An 18,993-nucleotide genomic window follows, 5' to 3' on the forward strand; every position below is an offset into this window, starting at 1 on the left:
AAAAGTGTTATAAAAAATCAGTCCATCTGACTTGTGTTTCAAATTCCAAGTCATCTGAAGGCATACAGTCACTTTATTGATGAACATACTGAAACTTTAGTTATTCAATATCAAATCACATAAAATTATTGTGATCAAACATCATGACGTCATGACACAAGAACCAATGAGATTTGATGAACATCATGATGACAGATAATTATGTAAAAAAAAAAAAAAGGTAAACAATGACAGAATTAAATTTTAGGTTAAACTATTCCTTAAAGACTTAAAACGTTTCGGTTACGAACGTGACCTTGGTTCCCTGAGAGGGAACGAGACTTTGCATAATGACCCAATTGGGACTACGTCACTGGTCTCACATGATCTGAAGCCTGTATGGAATCATGCCAATTTATTGGCTGATGGCGCTTAAGCAATGCCCATAGGGTGCCACATCACATCACTATATAGGCGAGCGATTGGCACCAGAGCTTCTGCAAAAGGCACGAGGCTATGCAGCAACTAGAGAGTATGGGAAGTCACTTAACGTCTCGTTCCCTCTCAGGGAACCAAGGTTATGTTCGTAACCAAGACGTTCCCTTTCGAAGGAAACTTCGACATTGCGTAATGACGCAATGGGGATGAATACCATCTTGCCATGCGAACAGTAGCTGCCAACTCCCTAAGCCTGTGTGGCAAACTTATAGCGATGCACAAGCGAGCTAAAGAAATATAAATCTCATGAACTTACTCCTGTTCCAACAGAGAGAACTTGGGAAGCAGGAGTCAAACTCTCGTCCAAATTATAAAATCTAACAAAAGTATGCATAGAGGACCATCCTCTATGTCTTCAAAGGACGCACCTCTAGCCAGTGCCCATGAGGATGCATGCTCGTCGTAGAATGGGCTCGAATACCCAGAGGCGAAGGCAAGCCATGTGCCTCATAAGCACTCAAAATTGCATCCACAATCCAATGAGACAGTCTTTGCTTGGACACCGAAACACCCCTTTTTAGGCCTCCAAAGCACACAAATAACTGTTCTGACTTATGCCATTGGCTAGTACGGTCAACATAAACCCACAGAGCCCGTACTGGGCATAGCATATGTAGCCTCTTACGCTCCTCCAACTCAAATGGTGGAGGAGAAAAGGACTGCAAAGTCCATGCACAAGGGATTGAGCGACAGGTCATGCAAATCACCAACCCTCTTAAACGATGCCAGTGCTAATAACAGGGCTATTTTAAGAGTCAGAAATGTATCAGTGACTCTAACACCATAGATAAATCCCATAAAGGGACGTGGATGGGACAAAAAGGTCTAAGCCTGCGTGCTTTGACATAAAACGATAGACAAGAGAATGTCTTCCAATAGAAACTCAATTCACCAGTGCATGCTCAGCTGCTATAGCAGCTACGTAAACTTTAAGCATTGCTGGGGTAACCCCGGCCCCAAAACGCTCTTGTAAAAAAATACAGCACTGAACCAACTGGGCGGTGGACTGGACCATCACTCCGCACTGCGCACCAAGAGGCAAAAATACACCATTTAAATGTATATAACCTTCTCGTTGATGGAGTTCTAGCATTTAAGAGTGCATTAACCCTCTGGGATCTGAGGGTGTTTTGGGCCCTGGAGAAGTTTTGACATGCCTCGACATTTGTGCTTTTTTCAGTTGCTTAAAAACATATTAATGGCTAAAGTCTGATAACACTGTATTCAGCACAAACTGGGCTACAATAATATGTGAACAACATGTATGTACATGTTTGTATTTTTGAGAAAATAACATTTATGCGTGGTTTTTGAAAAAACTAAAATTTTAAGTCACTGAAATAAGGCCATATAACACATACTAAACATTTGTTCACAAGACTTTTGAGAGCTGGATCTTGTAGCCTAGAGTTTTTGCTACAAAATGATGTGAAACCATCCTGATCACTCATTCATACAAAACAATATAGTCATTCAACTTTTGTAAGACACTTTTATTGTTAGAAAGGCCATATGCGAGGAGGCGTGGATGATCATGAATATTGATGTGATTCACACCTGAGGAGACAAAGACCCCTCCCCTGAGAGAGAATGAACGTGATGGACTTAATGATTGAATGTATTGTTTGTAGCTTATTCACAAAATCAAGTTTAAGTTAAAAGAAGTAATCTGACTATACATTTTCTTTACATAAAGACTTTACTTAAAAACTTTAGACCTACACTACCATTTAAAAGTTTATAGATCAGTAAGATTTTTTAATGTTTTTAAAAGAAATCTTTTCTGCTCACCAAGGCTGCATTTATTTGATCCAAAATACAGCAAAAACAGTGATATTGTGAAATATTTTTACAATATAAAATAACTGTTTTCTATTTGAATACATTGTCAAATGCACTTTACTCCTGTGATCAAAGCTGAATTTTCAGCATCATTACTGCAGTCTTCAGTGTCACATGATCCTTCAGAAATCATTCTAATATGCTGATTTTCTAATATGGGCATATTTACAGCACATTTTACACATTTACTCCCGAACAGATATTTGCAAGCACAAGCTTTGTTGATGATAATGAGGCAGCATAAACACTAGTTAAAATATAATCTAAACATTCATATTATTTTTATATCATATTATATATCATATTTATATCATACAGCATACAATTTAAATACCTGCTTTAGCCAAAACAACATTTAAATGTAACTAAAACTTGCCTATTAGGACATATTTCAAATTTCAATACTCTGAATACTGGCTGGCAAGTCTGGAAATAGTCCAACTAGTAAAATATGTACATGTTTATATAAAATAGAATGTCAACTAATGTAAGTAAAGACTTACTCATCCGAAATTGTATCCTCGGCTGGATCAAGTCGCTCTTCAAAATGCAAACGTTCCTCGTCGGAGTCGCACTCTTCTTCTGAGGAAAATGTGAACTCTTTGTCACTATCCAGGACCATCTGAAGAGCTTCCTCATCTGTGTAGCGTGCCATCTTCCAAACGCTTAGAAAAGTGAATGAACTTGATTAAGGCATTGTTGGGGGCGTTTACCATTTGAATTTGTTCGCCTCAGCACATTACCTTATGAATAGCGCACTCTGCTGGTGGGTGTGATCACATTAGCGATAATTAGCTGAGCCAGAAGAAACTGTAGAAACAGATTACATTGCAGGAGAATATTTGTTTGAAATTTTAATTGTTGTATTTAAAAGTGGACATTTTAAGCTTTCTTTAGACATATGTTTCATGTTTGTGTGATAAGTGTTCGTGGAGTTTCAGTTCATATTTGTGACGTGTTTCAGAAAGATGCTCGCGGAGACAGAGACGGCTGAAAGCGCACCCTTTTTATTTTCTTTATTTTACAAAAGCACAAGGTTTTGTTGTTATTGTGAGTGTACACAAATAAAGGTAGACCCTTTATAGTTTCCAGTGATGTCTTAAACTTATCTGTATATCCAAAAATGACAGAGTATTTGAAGCTGTTTCCGCTGTTATGAGGAAAAAATACAGCAGGACGCGCCAGCGCGTCCGTTGACCCCAGAGGGTTAAAATAACGAAGTGATCAAAAATTCTTATTTAACCACCTCCCCAAATCCAAACATTTACCATCTCCAATGGCCCCATTTGCAATCACGCAAGCATCTGTCTACAACAACAGGTGGAATATTACTAATTGCCTACAGATTAAGAACTAAAGATAATTCTAAATGTAAAGATAATAATAATCATAATAATAAAGCCTAATAAATTCTCTTGTGTTCCTAAAATAAAGCTGCCAAATCTGTGTTCTTATCGATTTGTGTTTGTATTGCATTTTGGTAATACAGTTAATGCTGCCTAAAGAAAATAAATTAGAACTCAATTTTAGGTTCAAGGTGAATTTGTATTATTTTATGATTAAAATATATATTACTGAACCTGCAGAGTTGCGTTCACAATGCATGTTAACTGTGAACTGCTCCATGAAACTAAAGCAAACTAAACTCACAGCATCTCCTGAGATGATCAGAGATCATTTGCAGCATTCTCATAGATGACATTATTCTTCATAGATGGCATACAGTTTTATGTGAATGAAACAAGAGAGAAAAATGAGTAAAAATTCTTAACATGCGTTTGTTCCACGAGACAGGCTCGTGCTGCACGCCTCTGAACAAACAGCGATTCAGACACAAGCATTGACAGCTTTCCTTTTGCCTGTTCTTAAAAATATAATAAGGTGTGTTTCTTCAAGTGTGTGTCTTTGTGAATAACAGCATTTCTTGTCATGTGTTACTCCAAGACAACTTACAGGTTAGTGAACTAATCTTTTAAGTGAACAAACCGTTCTCGTTCACCTTCATACACTGACTCATATTTTTCGTTCTCTGATGTCTCTCCCTTTCGAAGCCAGTGAGATCTGCTGCTTTTCATGCCTCCAAAGACTGCCAATAGCATGAGCCAAAAGCATTTGAGTGCACATTGTGAAGGAGCATATCATTGGTTCAACCCACTGAACGAATATGCCCCGTCACTGAACTAGTCGTGATTTGAGTCTGAACGAGAGGAGAGGTGGTTTGTGAACAAACTCGTTCGCGAAAGATTCGTGAACAAAGATCTGCTGAGCGACTGAACGAGAGGAGTAGCAGCATGTCATTAGTTCAGAATCAGTTTGGCATGTGAGTCAATCACGTTGAACAAGGACAGACAGGAGAAATGCACTTAAGACAAGTTTACAAGTATGCACAAAACATGATCCCCAATTTATGAATATGTAAAAATGATTGAAGACATATAGTAAAAATGACATTAATTACAGATGGAAATGTTGTGCTTTAATGCACAGTATAAGATATTTAGGCTTTTCTTAAACTTTTTCTTTGTATTGGTAATAATTAAGCCCAGCATTTGACAAAATATAGTGAAAATAAGACCTACCATTTGTGGTGAAAATGGTTATGGTGTTTAAACTATATTTTAAAAGTGTCTTCGTACATTTGTAGACAAGCAACTTCCATTTGTCTTCCTTTGTGTTGCTTTTAAAGACTTGACTTTAGTGTGAGCCAATAGGATTCAAGAGTGGGCCGTGAAGGAGCTTTTCATTGGTTAGACCCACTGAATGAAAACACCCCTTCACTGAACTAGTAGGTCATTTTGTTTGTGACTTGAACAAACTGAATGTACTGTAAACTCGTTCGCAACTGACATCAACGAATCAGTCATAATGAGCGATGATCTGCTGACCGAGAGGAGGAGCTGCATGTTGTTCGTTCATATCATCAATCTTGTTCAACAAGAAAAGGGGCTGGATGAATTATGAATAAAAGTGAGTGATGACCACACATTACAATGATATACGGACGTTACTGAAACTTATAATTATTTTTAGGCTAGTTGTTGTCCTTTTTTTTAAATTTTTTATAGCTTGATAAAAAGTCGTGCTCAGCAGTTCACAGTATGATAGATATTCTTTGTTGTCATTTGTGGGGAAAGGCTTATGGTGCTTTAACACTCTGCAGTGCTGAAGTATCTTAACAGAATTTTAATAAAGGGTATTAGAATTGTTCTGGTCGAGAATGGCTGCATTCGATTCAATGCAGTTACTTAAAAGACGGTCATTTGGCGTCATCTGCAGGCACAAAGGCGTAATGACGATATGGTCAATGAACAAATCAATGAACGAATCTTTTTGGTGAATGGACTCAAAAGAATCAAGTCCCTGAAATGAATCAAAATCACCACCACTATTACAGGTCACCCATCTGTTGCAGGTAGATTAGCAAAATTACTCGCACATGAAATACATTTGGAGGAGGAGCTTGCGAACTGGATTCAGACTCGTTGCATTTGGTGGGTGGCGGGTGCTAGTTTCACACCCTAGCCGCTGTTTAATATATTTGGTGACTTCCCAGATCCATGGTTTGGCCATTTCCCAAATTTGTCAATCATCACCTCATCGATATCCAATAACATCGTCCTGTCGCCCAGCCCTAGTTACTAGGGTATTGATCGGTTGCTTATTGGTCCAAGTCAAAAGAGGCCAAACCATAGTCTCTATGATATTCTGGTCTTTGGATATAGCTCGGGTTCCTCCTTATCTGTAAGTCTATGGGATTTTTCACACCCGTTTTATCATCCACCAGGTGACAAATGTTCAAGTAAAGAAAAGTACTGGTAACCTCTCCTCAACGAGCTGCATTATCATTCATGTCTGTAGTGTAAACAATACTTAGGGTTCATTCAAATCCCTAATAATCAATAGCAATAGTCATGTTTGCCTTAGCAAACACCATAAATGGTTACTGTATATGCACAGTAAATATTTATTTTTAAAAGGTGCACTACATAATGTTTCTGTATGTTGCAGTGACACCAGAAGTGTAGATGCAGCATCAGGCAAAAACAGTTGCGTAGTTCTTAGTTATTGACGTCAATGTAAAAATGTACCATTCAGTCAACCATTATGAATTTATTCCGTGAACTAAAGACATTAATTATAGGGTATTATTGAGACAAAGAAAACACATATAATAGCTTATACCTCCTTGGATTTCAGTGTCAATGAGTTTTTCACAAGGGAAATGTAAGATGGATCTTTCATGTTAAGCCTTTTAACTAAGCCTGTACTGTACTGTTCTTTTGTATTTAAGGAATAGTTCACCCAAAAATTAAAATTATCTCATTATTCACTTACACTGATGACATCCCAGTTGTGTATGACTGTCTTTCTTCAGCAGAACACACTGGCACCCATTCACTTGCATTATAAGGACCTGAAAGAGCTCAATCTTCTAAAAATCTTTATTTGTGTTCTGCTGAAGAAAGACAATTATACTCAGCTGGGATGGCATCAGGGTGATTAATAAGAGAATTTTCATTTTTGGGTGAACTATTCCTTTAAAAGTGTCAATATGCAAAAGTTTGATGTGGGAACATCCAAAAGTGAGAAAAAGAAGAGAAGGAAGCTGAGCATGAGGAAGAGAAAGAAGAGTGAGTCACGTCTTTATATGCTGGAGGAAGAAATCTGACAGAAGGTCATGCATGCACACATAAGAGAGATTTTATGGAGAGATAATGGAGAAGAAAGAAAGCAATACTTAGACACAGAAGAGTTACAGAGAGACGGGGGTGTGCAGGGGGGATTTTTCCTTCACAAAGAGTATCTCTGTCCATGATGGTGTCTGGTGTCCTGTCTCCCATGATTCAGTGTGTGTGTGTGTGTGTGTGTGTGTGTGTTTGTTTGTTGGCATTTATGGATAGCCATATCATTCTGAGCTTGCAAAATTAAAAGGAAGCGGTTATAAATTAAAACTCAGGATGTTGGCCCTATTTGCCTGCAAGCACACCTGGAAATTCAACCTGGTCTCATATAATCATGTTACTATACCTACATTTTTGCCAAATCGTTTTTTTACATGCCTCATTGTAAATATCGTTGCAGTTTCCTGGTGACATGAGCACTAGAGGCACTATACTTTTATTCCCTTTCACACAAATCACGAGTAAAGTGATTATCAGTTCATCAACTCTTTTTGCCCTGTTCCTCACACAGTCCCTTACAAAAATGGAGAATTCTGGCAAATTCGCCACTGATCATTTTCACATGCAAATGAGCTTTGCGGCAAACACTTCAATGATGCCACAGGTTTGCCACGGAAGTGTTTGCCAGTAGTGGCAAAATGTCTATTGTTGCCAAAGGTTCGCTGCATGTTCACCACTGCCGGTGAAGAGCTGCAAACTTATGGCAAACATTTACGGCGAATTGCAAGCTCATTTGCATGTGAAAATAACTAGTAGCAAGTTTGCCAGAACTCTAGATTTTTTGAAAGGGATGCTATCCTATGGCATCTAAACACTTTTGCCATGGCGCATGACTTGTAATGTTTACATTACACAACTAACTACATTTACAAGCTTGTTCAAACAAGATCAAATTGCATAGTAGCTCAACTGAGAGCATTGCACTTGCAATGCAAAGGACTGTGGAATGAGTCCTGAAGAGCACACGTGAGTCAACATGTAAGCCGAAAGTTTCATAGAACCACCATAAAATGACGTGGTTGTTTTAGCAATTGCCCTTTTCATCTCACACTTGTTTTTCTGACACTATTGGTTAGGTTTAGGTTTAAGGTTTATGTAAGGAAGGATTTTGTTGACTAAAAACTTGATAGAGCATTAACTTGCTTTAAAATCTGTTTGGGAGAACATTTAACTCACCTTTAGTGGCACTCAGGGGCAATGTTGGGTGTAATCTGATTACAAAGTAATTAGTTACTGTAACTTACCCAGCACTGCTTAGTGGACATTTCATCTCAGAACTACCGTGATAAGTGTAATTTCTATCAGGAAGACTTGCAGACTTGAGTGAAATTTAAGATGACATTTATTTGATGAATATAGAACAGAAATGTTATGTCTCTTTTTGGCATAAGCTCCGTCTGGCAGTCCGATGAAGTTGTACTTGGAACCTCCATTCCTGCTGGAGATAGGAGGCAGGGGCGAGGAGCCTACCCCTGTGCAGGACGGGACTTGAATGGTGGTGGAGGTTGCCGTGTTAACACAACTGAAACAGCAGTGTGATAGAATGTGAGCAGACTTATAAAGCAATGGCTTACATGTGTGTGGCAGAGGGGGCATGGTCAAGCGTCTGTCCGGAGAAAGAGAGGCACTTGCACCTGAGCTAGATTATGTGTAACACCTGTCTCTAATTCCAGTGAGCATGGGGAGAGCGGCATATAAGCAGCCAGGCCACCAGCAGAGGAGAGAGAGAGTCTGGCACAAGGAAGGCCACGGTGCTCTTGAAGCAGTTGCATTCATTCTGTTGTATTTGTGAAGCTGATGTGTTTAAGTAACTACGGGCCTGTGAATCTGTTGAGTTTGTGAAGTTGTAAAGCACTGAAGTGGCCAATTAAAAGTCTTACCTGAGCCTGGAAAACCCGCTTCCCTGTGTCCTCCTTCCCTTCTGCTGTGAAGTTCGTTACAATGTGATTGGCTAGGAGTTACCTAGCTAATAGTGCGATGATGTACAGTTGCTAGTCTTCCCGCTAGAACTACGCTGCGCTTACATGAACTACGTAATATAATTTTGCAAAAATGTCCTCATTCATGAAACATAAGTAAATTGCTTATAAAACCATGTAAAATGTCACATTGCAACAGCTTAGTTAAGAATGTTTTTACAAATTATTCACACAGAAATTCATTTTGCTTGTGTTTCAGAAATGAGGCCCCAACTTTCCAATTATTATATGTGTTGACCCAACCCCTCGGCCAAACTCACATGGCCAAAATTCCCTCCAAAATGTGTCATGCTGCACTACTTTGATCAATCGATCCATATTTTGCATTACCTAGAGCACAGCCCTTCCCCAAACCAAATCCCCTATGAACTGCCATCCCCCTCCGGCCAGAATATCTGATGATCTTCAATGTGTCTGTCCATCTGTCTATGCTATAACTTACACCACTCATTCACACACACACACACACACACACACACACACACACACACACACACACACACACTCACTTACACACACACAAACACACACACACACACAGTAGCCCGGGGCAAAGCCTGTCCTTTTTGGGCCTAGCTTCCACCTCACCAATCTAATCACAGTCTCCTGCACTAGCTGAGTGTCCATTAAGTCTGACTCAGGACAAAGACTGTTTATTACAACTCCCAATTGAATCACTGCTAATCCAATCAAAAGGACCATTTTTCAGCTTTCCAGTGAACAAAGCCGTCTTAGTATTAATGTTCTTGTTCTCAATTTTTATTGCAATATGACTGTTTTATGTCTCTTTTTGGGGACAGTTTAAATAACTAAAATATAACTAATTTTAACACAACAGGCCTTATTCAACACAACTTATTCAAGATCTTCTGTGTCATTTGGCCTCATTCATGAAACACAAGCAAACATTTGACATTTTTACATTTAACACAGAAATGAATTTTTCTTATGTTTCATGAATGAGGCCCAGAGCGGAAAAGTTGGGCATAAAAATACCATTAATTTTATCCAGAGAGAAATAGATTTTTAACAATAATGTGTAGCCTTTCTAGACAGACCTGCCATAAGCTCCGAGATTGTTAGAAAGTGATATATGCTTCTCAGTGTTGGAGAGTAGTTAACTAAAAGTAGTGACTAACTTCAAAATACATTTTCAATTAGTTATTTTCAAAGTAGTAATGAGTTACTTATTCCAAAGAATAGTGCTGTAGCGGGGAGTCATGTGACATTATGCGAGGGTTGGTCGCTTAGAGGCGAGCTCCACTTAAACTTTGCTACAATTATCCTTTTAAGCAATATTAACCGGTGAGAACTGTAATAGTTTTGTTCGCTAAACTGTGCTGGGAGGGCTTTGCTAAGGCAAAACAAATGAAGAGGGATGAATTCAATGAGTGTAAGAAATTTCTTCACCAACAGAAGGTAAGCTTCACACTGCTTTTTCCTGTTAAGCTGAGAATTGACGGCAAGGATGGTCGCAATAATTTTACATGCCCATGACAAGCTATGGCCTTCATTAAATCAATGGTGTGAGTGGGTAATTTTGTCTGCACTCTGTCAACAATACAGACTACACATCATGCATTTTATTGATGCAGTCTGAGAGGGTTTGTTATTCTGTTGGCTGCCCACTGACTCTTGCTCTACTCTTTTTTTTTTTCCTCTCTCTTTCTCCCATAATTGACTTATTGTTGAGTTCATTTGTAAATTTTTTGGGTATGATATGATTCTTCACTGGAGCTTATTTTATGGAATACATTTTTGTGCAATTTAATGGCATGGTTTACATTAAAAAACAAAACAAAACAAGGGGGGAAAAAACATCAGATCAATCCGGTAGCAATAGTGTTGCAGAAAATTTTGTGAGAGTGCATGAACCGTCGGATTTCCAGGGGATGGATGCCAGTTGGGACTGTTGTGTGCAGGGTTGATGCGCATTTTTTTCTATTCTGTGGGTTGTTCAGGATTTGATAGTTACATCAATGTTAGAAAGTGGTCTACATAATTTTGCCTTGGGTGCACAATTTATCTTTACATGTCAATATGTCACACTTTAATATAGGTAAAATGTTTTTCTCGTGGAATGTTAATGGGCTGGGGCACCCTATAAAAAGGAAGAAGTTGTATCTTTCCTTAAGTGTAAAAAATATTATATAGTGTTCCTTCAAGAAATACACATTTCTCCACAGGAAGCTGAAAAACTTGGTAGGGCATAGGTTGGGCATGTGTTTTGCAGTACTGGTTCGAGTAAGAACAGGGGAGTCATCACATTGATAAGTAAGCATTTACAATTTAAATACACTATATGGCCAAAAGTTTGTGGACACCATATGTGCTTGATGAACATTTGATTTCAAAACCTTAGGCATCAATTTCCCCCTTTGCTGTAATAACAGCTTCCACTCTTGGGAAGGCTTTCCACTATACTGTATGTAGTAACATGGCTGCAGGGATTTGCTCTCATTCAGACATAAGGCTATCAGTGAGGTCAGGAACTGATGTTGGTTGATGGGGCCTGACTTACAGTTGCTGTTCCAGTTCACCCCAAAATGATCAGTGGGGTTCAGGTCTGGGCTTTGTGCAGGCCAGTCAATTTCTTCCACACCAGACACAGTAAACCATTTCTTTATGGACCTCACTTTGTTCACAGGGGCATTGTCATGCTGGAACAGAAAAGAGCTATCCCCAAACAGTTGCCACAAATTTGGAAGCACACAAAGCCCAAGCCATTACATAAAGAAACATTAAGATTTTTCTTTACTGGATTTAATGGAGTAACCAAATTTGTTAATTAGAAGGGGGTGTCCACAAACTTTTGCCATATAGTGTATCTCAAGCAGGTCAAAGATAATTTAGGAACAGTCATTATTGTTTTGGCTGAAATACAGGGGCAAACTCTTATTTTGGCTAATATTTGTGCATCCAACGCTGATGATCAGAACTTTTTTATAGATCTTGAGGTAAAGTTACAAGCAGCTGGGATCCTTCATGGCATGGTTTTGGGTGGAGACTTTAATGTATCCAGTCCTTGATCATAGTGATGCAAAGGTGTGTATGCCCTTTAGAGCAACGTTGACACTACACACTACAGAGGATGTGTAAACATCTTGGTCTTACAGACATTTGAAGACTTCTGAATCCATCTTGGAGGGACTACACCTTTTTTTTTCTTAAATTCATAAGATTTAATCTAGAATAGATTTTTCATATATCTAAGTCACTTATTCCATCTGTGTCAGGAAAGGATACAGAAAGACCCAAGGATACAGAGAGTAAAGTTCAAATGTTTAATGAATAAACACAACAGGTTATCCACAAGCAAAAAATTATTAGAAAAATTAAGTTTAAAAAAAAATACGCTGTCCAACAGCGGGGAAAACAAAAACAAACAAGGAATAATCCAATACACAGATATGGCAGAGATGGTTCTCAGTTCACCAAAAAAAAAAAAAAAAAAAAAAATCAAACAGCAAAAAATCCAGGAGGCAGGAATATGGCGAATGGTAACACGTAGTCAATCTACCAACAGGGAACAGAATTAATCGGGTAATCCACAGGAATAATCCACTATCTGCGGCGGGAATGAAAACTAGGCAGAGAACACACAAGGAACAGGGCATAACAGAGAGAACCAACAGGTGACAGAACGAGAACAACCGACTATCAAGAGAAACAAACCAGCACTGAAGACGAGATGAGCAGGGGAAGATATAGGGCAATGCCAACAAAGCACAGCTGAAACTAACTCGTGAGTAGTGCCATAGCAACGCTGATCATGCGCTCACGAGTTAAAGGGCAACACACAGGAAATACGTGAACACGCAGACACACAGAAAAAAACAACATACCCACCAAACCATGACAATCTGCCACTGACTGCTCAATTGGGAACATTGTAGTTTCATATCATGCTATGGTGTGTTTAGAGATGTTGCCGCATATAGAGAAAATAAAATCATATAGATGGTGCTTTAATACATCCCTTCTACAGGACCCAGCATTTCAACAAATTTTAAAGACAGAAATCAATGTTTAGGTGCTTAAGGCAGTTCTTAGGGGGCGGATCATACAATATGCCTCATTCATTAAAAATGTTAAAGCATAGGAATTCATAGCATTTGAAAAGAGTATGAAAAGTGCTGAAACAGAGCTGAAGCGCCGAATGTCATCCAGTGATCTTAGAGAGTTGACTCAGCTAAAGTACAGGTACTATTTTGTCACAGAAGGTTGGGTTTTGGTTATTCAGGACAAGAAAGACATATTTTGAGTCGGGGGACAAAGCAGGGAAACGGCTTGCCAGATACATAAAACAGAGTTTTTTTCCACCATTGCTTCAGCGAAGTCTTCTGGAGGCAATATATTTACTTCTGCCACAGATATTAATAAGGCCTTTAAAGAATTCTATTTTGATCTTTATAGCTCCACGTCTTCGTCTACCGATAAGGATAATAGCAACTTCGTAGAGCCATAAGAACTCCCTAAATTGATGAGTGATCAAAAAGACTTTCTTGACTCAGATATTACTTTGGAGGAGCTTGTTGAGGTAATTAAAGCCTTTCCAACAGGTAAGGCACCGGGGCCAGATGGTTTGCCACAATTTTTTTTAGATCTTATGTCACAGAACTGGCTCCACTTATGTTAGAAGTTTACACAGAGTCATTAAAGAAAGGTGAACCACCGCCAACCATGATGCAAGCCCTGTTCATTCTCATTCTTAAAAAAGATAAGGACCCAAATGAATGTAAAAGTTATCGTCCAATTTCCCTGATCCAGTTAGATGTAAAAATATTGTCTAAAATTCTGGCTAATCGATTAAGCAGAGTAATTACATATATATAGTTATATATATAGATCAAGTGGTGTTTATTCATGGTCATAGTTCTTCTGATAATATTTGACATTTTATAAATATTACGTGGTTGGTAGTGAATGATCAGACCCCGATCGCTGCTATCTCACTTGACGCCGAGAAGCCGTTTGATAGGGTGGAATGGGATGATCTTTTTAAGATTTTGGAAATTTATGGGTTTGGGAACACTTTTATTGGGTGGATTAAGTTACTTTTATAAACAACCATTAGAAGCAGTGCAAACTAATGGATTAATTTCAGATTTCTTTTTCTCTTGGTAGGGGAACCCTGCAAGGTTGTCCTCTAGGGGTGTGCAGTGAAGCCACTATCTGCATCGTGGATGCCATCACGTTGGCATACCAGGCCCAGGGCGTGCCGTCTCCTTTGGGACTTCGAGCACCCAAAGTGGTGGTGTCCTCCTGGGCACTAGACAATGGCGCCTCCCTAGCAGACATCTGTAGCGCAGTGGGCTGGGCAACACCCAATACCTTTGTGAGATTTTATAATCTCCGGGTTGAGTCAGTTTCGTCCCGTGTGTTGACAGGTACGAACAGGTAAGTGTGCGGGCAGCTGGCCAGGTGTACCGCTTGCGCACAGTGCCTTTCCCCTCCCTGAGGGTAAGATGTGCACTTTTTCCCCCATGCGAGTTCCCGAGATGGTTGAACCCTGGATGTCCTTCCTCCTTAGCCCTGCGGCAGGCGAATTCGGCGGAGGAATTTGAAGCCGGACCCAGTATGTGTGCTAATATGCCCTTTACTGGGGTAGGTGCTCCACATGTGCTGGTTAACTGTGGTAACCCCTTGTGATGTATTTTCCACGCTATGGTTTCCATGCAGGGCCCCCCCACCACCGATCACTGTGCTGTAGAGTTCCTCCCCCCCATGGGGCTTCTTCCACATGCGTCTGGTAAGCCCATGTGATGTATTCGCCACATGTTAACCTCCCCTTCGGCAGGATGTGGTCTCCGCAGTGTCTTCCCCTGTGGGAAGAGTGCCTTCCCCGATGCGAATACATATGGCCCCAGCAGAATAAATTTCTTTTTTGTGGGAGAGAAAAAAAAAGAAAGAGAAAAGTTTGCGGCTGGCGCAGCCTGTTCCCATTGTGAATATGTCTTTATGAAAACTGAGCTTTGAGATCATTTGAAAATATAACAGCAATTTGGGATTTCTAGGTATCAATTTTACAGGTATTTACAGTTGCGCCATCTACTTTGTACTATTTTTGGTGGTAGTACACAGCCCCTAAAGCTGCAGACACCCTCTGTATGGTGCTCACAGCCTTTGGAAAGGGGCATGAAGTGTCAGTGTATTATTCCTTGTGGATTCAGAGTCTTGGTGATGGGGACTTAACAGCTCTTAAGAGGTTATGGGAAAGAGATTTGAACTTGGCATTGGAGGATGGGGAGTGGTAAAGGATGGAGACATAGCCCATGCTCTGTGGTTCTGCGCTAAGATTCAAGAATTCTGGGTAAGAGTCCAGAATTTTGTATGTGAGGCTTTAGACACTCAAATTTCTTTCAGCGCTAGACTATGTATATTGGGTAATGGGGCGGTTATTAAAGTAGGTGACAAATATACAAAATGCTGGGTCCAAACTAGTGTAATGACTGGCAGACAGATAATTCTTAGAAGATGGAAGTCAAATGGTGCTCCCTCATTTCAAGAATGGTTCACCGAATTGGGTAGGGTGGCGGTATTTGAAAAGATGACATACAAGCAGCTTGGCAGATTAGATGTATATGTTAAGAAATGGGGCAAATACATGTCCTTTCTGGAATGCTCCCAGTGAAGAACATGTGGAGAGAAACACGATTATGGTCTAAATTCTAAATTATATCCTTTGTGGAATTTTTCTCATCTTCTTATCTCTCTTTATTTGTTGATTGTTGTATTTTATTGTCTCAATAATTTTTTTGTTTGTGTTTATATTGCATGTTTATAACTCAGGCTTTGACCACAGTGTTGTTTGTTGGGATGGGGTTGGGAATTGGGAGGGGGATGGGGAATCAGTGGTGGTTTAAAGTTTTTAAAAGTTGATTCTGTGCATTTATATTATATTTTATATTGTTTTGTTTTGAATCAATAAAAAGTTTGAATCTGAAAAAAGAATAGTGCTGTAGTATCAAAAAATGCTACATTTGCCACATTGTATTGTGAATGCAGCAATGGAGCCGAGAGAGTGATCAAAAACCACCACAATCACCTAAACCATCCTCTCTATCTCTCATGTAGCACTGGAAAATCCAAATCAATTAAATGAATTGATTTATTTGAACAGTTCATGTAAATGAACCTGTTAAAATAACCAACTTGATTATATTTAGGGTTGGGAAGTCCAGTTAATTGTATTTGGTTAGTTCAGATGTTTCATGTAAATGAAATTGTTCACATAAATTATTTACTGATTCACTTCAACCCATATTCAGCCTTAAAGGGACTTTGCCAGAAGTCGCTGTCATCTTTTTTTGAAGCGAAAAATTTAGCTTATTTTTTACTTATATACATACAGTATAGTCATGTCCAGATGATAAACCCATTTTGCAATTGAATTTGTCAATTTGTTAAAGGTAGACTTATTATAAGGGGTTTTCTAAGGACGTGTCTACAGCATGTACACGTGTCAGACGGGCACTTTTAGAGGTTCTCAATTTGGTTGCGTCACGTTTTTGGATGATGTGCCAAGGTAAACGTATTTGTAACATAGCAAAACATGTAATAATGCCCCTGCATGTGGAGTTGCGCTCCATCTAGATGTATCTGAACACAAGAATGCATCCTCATCTTGTGCTGTCTGCTTAGTAAGTGTGGTTTGTTGCCTGCACAGTTGCACTTTGCCTATACAGGTGGAGTTGCACCCTGCTCATAAAAATATGAAAGTGGTACTTCAAGTTTATTTTTTAACACATATTTTTTTATAGAATTAATCACACTAAAATATTTCATTAAATTGGCATCCCTAATTATAATCTAAGTTATCATGGAGCTGGTTTAGAGAGATCTCTCATACCATTTTCATATACTAAAACATGCTTTAGCAACTTCAAAGTAACTTAAACTAACAGATTGTTGTAAACTCTCTTTCTGTCTTTTTCCTTTTCCTCCAACAGATGTAGATCCTCCTAACAACTCAACCCCTCCCTCTCCTCCTCCTCTATATGTTTCTCCTACTACATCCTTTTTTACTTTTTCTCCACCTCCCTCTTCTTCTCCATCAGTTGTCTCATATACAGACAAGTCTCCTCCCAGTGGGCCTACAGAGAGTGTGACAACAGCCGACCCTGGACTGAGGAAACTCCACGGGCTGAGCAACAACCTCATTCCCATCTACACCTCCATACTGGCTGCAGTTCTGCTTGGCCTGGTGGCCTTCATCATCTTTAAACGGTGAGCAGGACTGGGGTCATTATCTCCTTCATGCTGGTATCTCCATCATCATCAACAGCACCCACAATGTACAAGCACAGTGTTATTTGGGCTTTAGTTCAGCTATTTTTATAAGAGTAAGTAATGGAGGAAGGGGAAAAAATGTAGAGTCTCCAATTCACTTAACCTGCATGCGGGGGAAACCAGAGCACCCAGAAACCCATGCAAACATGGGGAGAACATGCAAACTCTGCACAGAAAGGCCTGTGAGGTGACAGTGCTATCCACTGAGCCACCATGATGCCCTCAGATGAAAATAACATTTCTAAAGCTTCAGTTGAATCCTGTATTAATGCAGCAAGTTGCTGCAATACTTAGCAACTACAAACAGCCTACAGTTATTAATAAACTAATAAATTGTATTACTTGGTGGAAGAATTGTTTATTATGATTATTACTAATAAATATAAATTAAATAGAATTTAATACTATATAAATAAACTATAAATATATCAGTGTTTTCTGCAACGCATCCAAGCAGCGGCGGTCCACCACTACTGAATCCACAGCAACATAAATTATTTTGTAAATAAATTATAAAGACTTGTGATCTTGCAGTCTAAATAAAATGCAATTAGATGAAAAGACTGTTTATCCTAAAATAATGGCAAGAAAGCAAGTCATTCTATTGAGTTTGCTGCATGCAAAAACATCTCCAGTTACACATGTAACCTCGGTTTCCTGAGATGAAGGGAATGAGACATTGCTTCAGTTAAGCTTATTCAATAACGCCAATTTCTAATTGACAAGGGTTTTTTACCCTTTAGGCGCATGTTTGGCCTATATAAGCGGGTGTGAAATCACATTTTCCTCAGATTTTTTTGGCTGAGGGTCAAGGAGCCCCACCATTTATCCATGCACATGAAGAGGCCATGCCTCTGGTTGAATGTGCTTGTTCCTCTTCCGAATTAAACAGTGGAAAAGAAGGCTTGTAGGTGGACGACCTGGGCCCTGAAGGGCGTGGATAAAACTTAGGGTATATAGCCCTTTCTAGGTTTGAGGGTGGCCTTTGAAAGACCCAGCCTGAATTCCAGACATGAGCTGCCTCATGACAGCACTTGCATATCACCCACTGATGCTAGAGCCAGCAGGAGTGTGGTCTTTTAGAGAGAGCACACATAACTCAGCAGATTCCAAAGGCTCCAACGGGGGGCTTGTGAGTGCCTTCAGCACCAGGTTCAGGTCCCAGATTGGGACTGTAGCAGGGTGAGGGGGGTTTAGGTGCCTTGCTTCTTTGAGGAACTTATAATTAGATCATACCTGCCTATAGAGGAGCCAGCCTCCTGGACGTTAATGGGGTGAGACCTGTGTCCAGCCGCTCTTGGAGGAACATGAGGATCTCAGCTATGGGGCAATTCACTGGGCCTTCGCCACTTGAAAAGCACCAATTTGCAAACACACGCAATTTTAGCACATAGAGGTGTTTTGTGGATGCCGCTCTGGCCTGCAGAATGGCATCCACTCCTAGCGGGGCATGGGATGTGGAGTACCAGAGGGGACAGTTGGTGGCCAGATCCGCACCGCAGTTCAAGCGGCCTGGGACGTATGTCACGTGCAAGTAGAGAAGATGGAGGAGGCGCCGTGTCAGGGTCATCATTGGCAGCGATTGGATTCTGCTCTGGCAATTTATGTAAGCTACTACTATCATGTTGTCTGATCGAATCAGAACGTGGTAATTCGCTACATCGGGATAAAAAGCCTTCAAGGCTAAAAAGACAGCTAGCAGTTCCAGTTGATTGAAGAGC

The 18,993-nt window shown here is 39.7% G+C and overlaps 1 protein-coding gene across 5 annotated transcripts in view; it reads left to right on the forward strand.

The window, feature by feature from the left end:
* The window catches only part of ngfrb (nerve growth factor receptor b), a 91,584-nt gene that overhangs the window by 46,545 nt on the left and 26,046 nt on the right, over positions 1 to 18,993 (forward strand). For 4 of the 5 annotated variants that reach the window (XM_051674516.1, XM_051674517.1, XM_051674519.1 and 1 more), the window contains one exon: positions 16,933 to 17,209. In XM_051674516.1, the coding sequence (XP_051530476.1) occupies positions 16,933 to 17,209 (277 nt within the window). The remainder of the gene's footprint in view (positions 1 to 16,932; positions 17,210 to 18,993) is intronic. The other variant, XM_051674518.1, reaches the window with a different exon arrangement.

The sequence above is a fragment of the Myxocyprinus asiaticus genome, chromosome 36 (assembly GCF_019703515.2).
Source record: "Myxocyprinus asiaticus isolate MX2 ecotype Aquarium Trade chromosome 36, UBuf_Myxa_2, whole genome shotgun sequence".
Taxonomy (NCBI): Eukaryota; Metazoa; Chordata; class Actinopteri; order Cypriniformes; family Catostomidae; genus Myxocyprinus; species Myxocyprinus asiaticus.